Source organism: Columba livia, unplaced genomic scaffold, assembly GCF_036013475.1.
Source record: "Columba livia isolate bColLiv1 breed racing homer unplaced genomic scaffold, bColLiv1.pat.W.v2 Scaffold_195, whole genome shotgun sequence".
NCBI classification, from domain to species: Eukaryota; Metazoa; Chordata; class Aves; order Columbiformes; family Columbidae; genus Columba; species Columba livia.
The window spans coordinates 47,729-54,413 of record NW_027043141.1 but is presented as its reverse complement, the minus strand read 5'-3'; the positions used below and the strand labels follow the sequence as shown (position 1 = coordinate 54,413).

Below are 6,685 nucleotides of genomic sequence, written 5' to 3'. Positions count from 1 at the left end.
TGTTTTCAGAGCAGCACACAGGGGCCCACGTGCGTCACTTCTGCTCCTGATAGCAGGAGTTTGTACTCAGCATTCCCCGTGCAGTGTTTAACATATTTAGTTGCCAGTGTTTACACAAGAAAAGCAGTCAATGAGTGCCCCTGAACACTGGCTAATTAATGTCGAAACAGTGATGTCTTGCCGGTCGTTGGATGATCTCCTGTCCTCACCAGATGTGATGTACAGTTGGTCACTGGCTTGTAACAAAAGTTGTACAAAACGTCGCGTTTTGCAAGGATTTGCGGCAGCGCCCATATATCCAGGCTGACGTTTAAACGCGTTGAGGGCCTGCACCTCCCTGTACATCAGGGACGGCTTTGGATGCTCTTGGCTGCACTCGCACTTATGAGTGCTCGCCTTTGCAATTTTAGCACTTCGGTAAATGTAAGGGTGGCTCTGCTTAAAGATATGACATCGTCTCTGACATCGTCAATTAAATTGCACTAAAAAGAGTTGAAAGTGTCCTCACATATGTTTTTGCTGAAGCCTTAAGATTTTTGATTTCCCCGGAAAAAGTTTCCATAAGAGACTTCTCTGATATTGTTCTTTTTCTCCGTATTGAAAGATCAGAATAATGGAGCCTTGTGAAGGCTTTTTACTTCTTGTAGTACTGAAAAAACTTGGAGGTTTCTGCATCTGTGGATTTGATCCCACTCTATTTGTTCTTATAGTTTCACCATTCGAGTGTGGGAACTCGATACAGCAACTAAAACAATCCATCCATCTGAATGCTACGCGGGGCAACTGAGAGGAATCACCGTGTGTGTTCAGGTACGTTTCAGCCAGGATGACTTTGCTAAACTAAGAAACTCTGTACAGACTAGAGAAAACCCACGAGTTTCTCTAATAATGCTGGAAATGTTGGTCCCAAGCGCGTGACGGCAGTGAAGTTCCTCAGCACTGGCCATGGCAGTTGATCTCCCACGGCCTCTGGGAAAGAGTGTTCTGGATGCTCCTCAAGAGAAGCAGCACGTATTACGGTCACGGGCTCCGGCACCCGGAGTTTTATGCTTCAAAATATGATCTAGATTTGGTTAGAAAGTGTCTGGCGTTCAGCAGTGTTCTGGATCTGTGCGTGTGATGGGACAGAAACATTGGCTGGGTTCCCCCAGGTGAACTCTTGGCAATCCACTGAACTAAAGCTGTTGATGCAGCCCAGTGTCAGGCGTGGGACACGGGTCTCAGTATCCAGACCGTGATCTCTTTTTCTTTATGCTTTCTCATAGATGACAGACGATGATGGTGATTTTCATCTTGGCACGACGAGTGGAGATGTCCTGAAAGTGAACACAAGCAGCAAGGTGCTGACCGCCTGTGGGCCCCAGAAGAAGAAGTTGAGCATGGTGAGTAGCAGCTCTGTGACTCCAATTCTGTCCTTGTCCTGCTCTTTGTCAGTGACTGAAGGTCGAGCAACCTGCGGGAGAACCATCACAAAGCGGATTCTCAGACTAACGCTTTTCCTGCGCTGTCAGGAACGACCCCTGAACGACCACCAGAGGACACTGCGCATGCTTAGAGTAGTTCCAAGGTGTTGCAACTGATATTGTGAAATAATTGTGTAACCTAATGAATATGCAATATACACGTTGTAACTTCAATGAATATGTATGTAACCAAATTGTATAGAATGGTGAAGTTTGAATCAGTGGTCGGAACCAGCTTTGGGTGCGAGCCCCTGGTTTCCCAGCGCTGAAATAAAGCACCGCATATAACTACGCCCGTGGTTCTGTGTCCTGAATGCTGACACCGCCACGGGTGTAAGTAAAACTTCTCGCAGGATTGCGAGTATATTTATACTTTCCGTGCACATATGCACGTATAACTTTCCGCGCTCCATTTGAGCGCGTATAAATTGACCCTTGCCGAATCGCGGGTGTATTTTCCTCCCGTGCACATATGCACGAGTAACTTTCCGTGCGCATTTGCACGTGTACTTTATCTCTTTAAAATAATCCCGCACCGTGTTAGGCAAGTGTGTACTTCTCCGGGACTCAGGGCCAGCTCCGGCATTTGTTTTGAGTGAAGCCCCGTGTGTGCACGCTGTGCACCGCCTGATTGGTTGTATCAGTTGCTGCCCCTCAAATAATTTTCCTCAGCTGATATCCGAACCTTTATTTAAGTCACTTTGGAGTGCTAAAACCCTGTTCCTCGCCGGTTTAATGAAAGCTGTTTTGGACTCTGTTGTCCCTTAAATGAAGCTGCGAGGACTCTCCGTGACACACCGCCCTTGGGGGGCTGGTGGGAACCCCCTGGCACGTGGCTCCATCAGGGACATGTCTGGTCCACTCCCCGGTCTCAGCTGCTCCGCTTCAGTTGGAGAGTGCAGAGTGCCAGCTCTGCTGGGCTGAGCATCCCCGGTTTTGGGATGCAGGAGGTTTGCTCAGGGGCTTTCCTCCTGCCTGTGCAGGCAGGGCAGGCAGGGCTGGCAGCTCCCCTGCCCACGGGCCACACTTTTGCTTGGCTGTATGAACAGCCCTTGTCTCTTGTAGGGCCTTGGGTGGCTGGGCTGGCACCGCCGGCATCGCCTGGCTGGGGAAACTGAGCGCCCATCAACTCGAGCTGCCCGGTGCTTTCCTGCGACTGCAAAGCGCTGCGACACGGCGGCTGTGGGCACCCCGGGGCGGGGCACGAAGCTGCTGCGTCCCCCCAGTTCTGGATCCCCCGACCCAGAGCAAAGCGCTCCCCTCCTCCGGCTGCCGACAGCCAGCCCGGCTTCTTGCACAGCCCCCTGGCTCCCCCCTCACCCCGTCCCCCCAGTTAGTGCCAGGGGGTGCTTCTGAAGCCCATGGACACCTCAGCCCCAGCCGGGGTGCAGGATGGGCCTCTGCTGGCTCTGCCCTGGTGCCCACTGGTTTGCTCCCCGTGCTCCCTCTGGGGACCCTGGATACCACTGGATCCACCTGGGCACCCCAAAGCGCCTTTTTAGCACTTATTTTTCTGCTGGAAAAGCAAACACAGGGGGCTTTCTGCCATCCTGCCCCAGGGACCCCCACTCAGACCACACCAGCGCTTGGTTGCCCATCGCCATTTATTGCAGCCGCTGCCTGCTCAGCGCCCGGGGCGGTGGGACCGGGGCCGGGACCCCCGTCCTGCCCGGCTGTCAGGGGGTTGTTTCGCTGCGGGGGGGCTGGATGGGCGGCAGCAGCTTCGGTGCCTGGGTGAGGCGTCCGGGAGATGAGGCTGGTCGGCGCTTCAGCACGGCTAACAGCAGCGGGGAGGCGGTGCCTGGGGGCGAGGGGCAGGGTCAGCCACAGACACCCACCAACAGGGTCCTGCCCCCACCCTGAAGCACACAGGCTGTTGTCCCACACTGCCCAGCACCACCCCACATGTCCCCCCAGCTCCCTCCAGCTCCACCACAGGGACCGGCTGCCCCAGCAGCCAGTGCTGCCCCCACAGCCCAGCCCAGAGCCCAGACCCCCGTCCAACCCTGCCCAGCTGTGGGCACAGACCCGTCCCCCCAGACAGCGGGGTGTCCTCTGCCCCCCGGTGCCCTGACAGGGCCATACTTTTCTGGCTCCTCGAGGTCGAGGTCTCTGGGGTGGCCGTTGGTGTTGTGGGCAGCTGAGAGCCCCCCATCATGGAGAGCTGCTCGTCCTGCCGCTTCCCATCAGTGCCGTCCTGGCCCGACAGCTGCATCGCGTCCTTCTGGGAAGGGGAGAGCGTGTGACCCAACCATGGGGCCCCGTTCCGCATCCCCCAGCAACCCTCCCCCAGCCAGCTCTCCCTGGGGAAACTGAGGCACAGATCCCCCCGCAGGCTCAGCATCCCCCTCCCCACCTCTGCCATCCCTACCTTGTTGGGGCGGCGGGCGCTGGATGGGGACGGCCGTGGGGTGCTGGGCGGTTGGGGCTGGAAGCGCGGGGGCGTGACGGTGTGTGGGCCCCCACAGCTCCGCGGAACAGTGGGGTATCTGCACTCGCCCGTCCGCTCCCTGTGGGACAGGACATGGGGGTGCTCAGGGCCCGGCAGGTGGCACCCCATGTGTCACTCGACGCCAGGGAGGGGTCGGGGGGTGCTCCCTGTTCAGGGGGCAGTTACTCACGGTCCAGGCGCCAGCATGTTGAGGGGCCGGTCACAGGACAGGCAATGGAAACCAGGCAGCAGCTGCCTGGAGGGGGGAGAAAAGGGCTGGGGAGCTCCTGGGGGGCACAGCCCCACCTGCACACCAGCCACAAAAAGCCTCTGCACCCACCCCACAAGACTGGTTGAGGAGGGCTCCTCCCACACGTGCCCCTCATTGTGCCGCCTCTATCGCTGCGAAGCTGCAGCTGGCAGGAGCACAAGGCACAGCCGCTTGCTCAGCATCCCCAGGGGCGCTGCCCACATGGCTCCCACGCCAGGTACCACACCGGCACGAGCCGGGACAGCCAGCAGGAACAGGGCCAGCACTGCCAAAGCCGCCACTGTCCCCATGGCACTCACTTCCTAATCCCAGCGGCATTGTCACGCTCTGCCTGCAGCGCCTGCTCCTGGAGCTGCCCGCTGAGGCTCTTCCACCGCTCCTCCTGCTGCTTCCGGAACGCCCCCAGCTCCCGGCGGTCCAGCTGTGGACAGGTGACACCCTCAGCCAGCTACCCCAGGATGGGACATGGCGGTCCCCGGGGGCACAGCCGGGAGGGGGGACCCTCGCAAGGATGCTGCCTTAGGCTGCCAGGCCCCAAGGTGCCAGTGCTGCGTGGAGGGGACGAGCCCTCACCTTGCAGTCCATCTGTCTCTGCAGCTCTTTCTGGAACTGGAGCCAGCCGTTCTCCTGGCCCGTCACCCGGCTCGTCACCTCCTCCATCATCTTGGTCAGCCGCTCCACGCACGCCTCAAGCTGGCTGCGACTGACTTTGTCAGCCAGCGCGGCTTTGTCTGCTTTCTAGCAACAGGGAAAGGCAGGAGAGCGGTGGGGACAGGATGCAGAGACAACAGGAGAGGGGAAGTGGCTACGTGGCCCTGTTCACCCCATCACCCCCGTGCGTTGTTCCCACCAGCCGAAGGGACTCGGGGTCACAGAGGGACCTGGCAAGGGACCTGCAGCCGGGCTAGAAATCCTCCCTCCCCCTGGCTGGTTCTGCCAGCCGGCACCCAAGGGACAAGGGGTGTTTGTCACCCTGCCCGGGACACCCTTGACTGGCACCGGGGCCCCTTGAGCCCGTACCTCATCGATTCCCAGCACCAGCAGCTCCTCCTTGTCTGCTTGCTTCTTCTCCAGCCTCCCCAGGGCCTGGGACAGAGCCTTCCAAGGCAGACAGCAGCCCGTGATGCCACGGCAGGGTCGGAGCTGCCCCCGGCCAGCCGAGCACCCCCTGCCTCCCCACCCCATCAGAAACCTCCAGGAAAGGCATGGGGAAGCTGTGCAGGGCTGCGAGCAGGGTGGCAGGGGGACAGACCCCTTGGGGTCCCAGCCTGGGCTCTGCCTGCGCGTTACAGCCACCCACCTTGACGTCATTCTGCTCCTGCTGGCGATCCTGCTGCAGGTTTGCAAGGTCCGAGCTCAACTTCTCGTAGCCTTTTTGGAGCTGCACGATGCTGGTCTGGAGGCACTTGAGCTGCTCGTCCTGCTGCAGGGACTAAGAGGACAAGGCGGTGCTGAGCAAGGGGGTGGCTGCCCCACGGGGGCAGACCCAGGGTATTTTGGCTGATGGCCACGGGCCCTCAGTGCAAGCAGGACATTTGCTCCAAGGCTTTAATTCCCTTCCGTGCTGCTGACTCCGACAAGCCAATTAGGGGGGCAGCGAGGGGCTCCCCCACGTTAGAGCAAAGCAGAAATGCCTGGGGGGTCCTGGCAGCTCAAGCCCCCTACACCGCATCTCCTTACCTGTCTCCTCCACTTTGGATAACTGTCCACCTTGCCGCCCGCCTTCTGGGCCAGGGACTCCACCTGCTCCTCGAGCTTCTCGCAGCGCTGGAGGAGCTTCCCCAGCAGCACCCTGGTGTCCGGGCTGCAGAAGTGGCACCCTGCGTGCTCGTGTCCCCCGCTCTGCACCGTCGCCCTCGGCTCGTCCACCTGCTGGCAGGGGAGGAGGAATCAGCTCTGCGCCGGGCTGGATGCCGCCCACAAGCCCAGGTGCCGTGGAGGCTCCATGGCCCCATCCAGCCAGGGGACGTGGCCGGGACCCCGCCAGGACTCCCCCCGAGCCAGCGGGGGCTGGGAGCGCTGCCCCCGGGCCTCACCTCTGCCTGCAGCTGCTGCGCTGTCTCCATCACCAACTTATTCACGTACTTGGCCGCAAACTGCTCCAGCTCGGCCTGGGTCGGCTCCGGCTGCTTCCCCAGCTCCTTCCGCTCTGCCTTGACCTTCTGTCCCTTGGGCCTGGCCAGCGAGATGGGGGCAGGGGCAGGCTTAGCCTTCGTGGGGGTGTCCCTTGGCCCCCAAACTGGGATGCTCCCAGACCCCAGGATCCCTCGCAGCCCTGCGGGGTAGGAAACCCTCTCCCATCCTTTTACCGCGGCTGTCGGGTCATCTGGCCGCTGCCGGCTGCTTTTCTGCCGGCTCCAGCCCCCCTCGTCTTTCTGGGAGCATCCTCCACCTTGCTGATCTGGGAACGGCAGTGGGGGCGGTGAGGGCACAGCCCCCTGTGTCATTCCGGCACGGGGACCCTTCGGCTGCCCCCTCCCTGCCCAAACTGGCATCCCCGCAGCCCCTCGGGGACTGCTG

General features: G+C 60.1%; 1 protein-coding gene and 1 long non-coding RNA gene across 2 annotated transcripts; one reads left to right on the top strand and one right to left on the bottom strand.

The window, feature by feature from the left end:
* The first annotated feature begins 1,270 nt into the window (after positions 1-1,270).
* Positions 1,271-1,755, top strand: LOC135577935 (uncharacterized). Its single transcript, XR_010469394.1, has 2 exons — positions 1,271-1,340; positions 1,435-1,755. It is a non-coding gene; the product is annotated as an uncharacterized LOC135577935 (long non-coding RNA).
* A 1,294-nt stretch (positions 1,756-3,049) lies between these two features.
* On the bottom strand, positions 3,050-4,875 carry LOC135577934 (uncharacterized). Its single transcript, XM_065048062.1, has 6 exons — positions 4,739-4,875; positions 4,465-4,586; positions 4,085-4,150; positions 3,835-3,973; positions 3,549-3,687; positions 3,050-3,264 (listed from the first exon to the last, which is right to left on the bottom strand). Exons 1-6 carry the CDS (start codon positions 4,826-4,828, stop codon positions 3,140-3,142), a joined length of 681 nt encoding a protein of 226 aa, XP_064904134.1. The 5' UTR covers positions 4,829-4,875; the 3' UTR covers positions 3,050-3,139.
* Between the last annotated feature and the right edge of the window lie 1,810 nt (positions 4,876-6,685).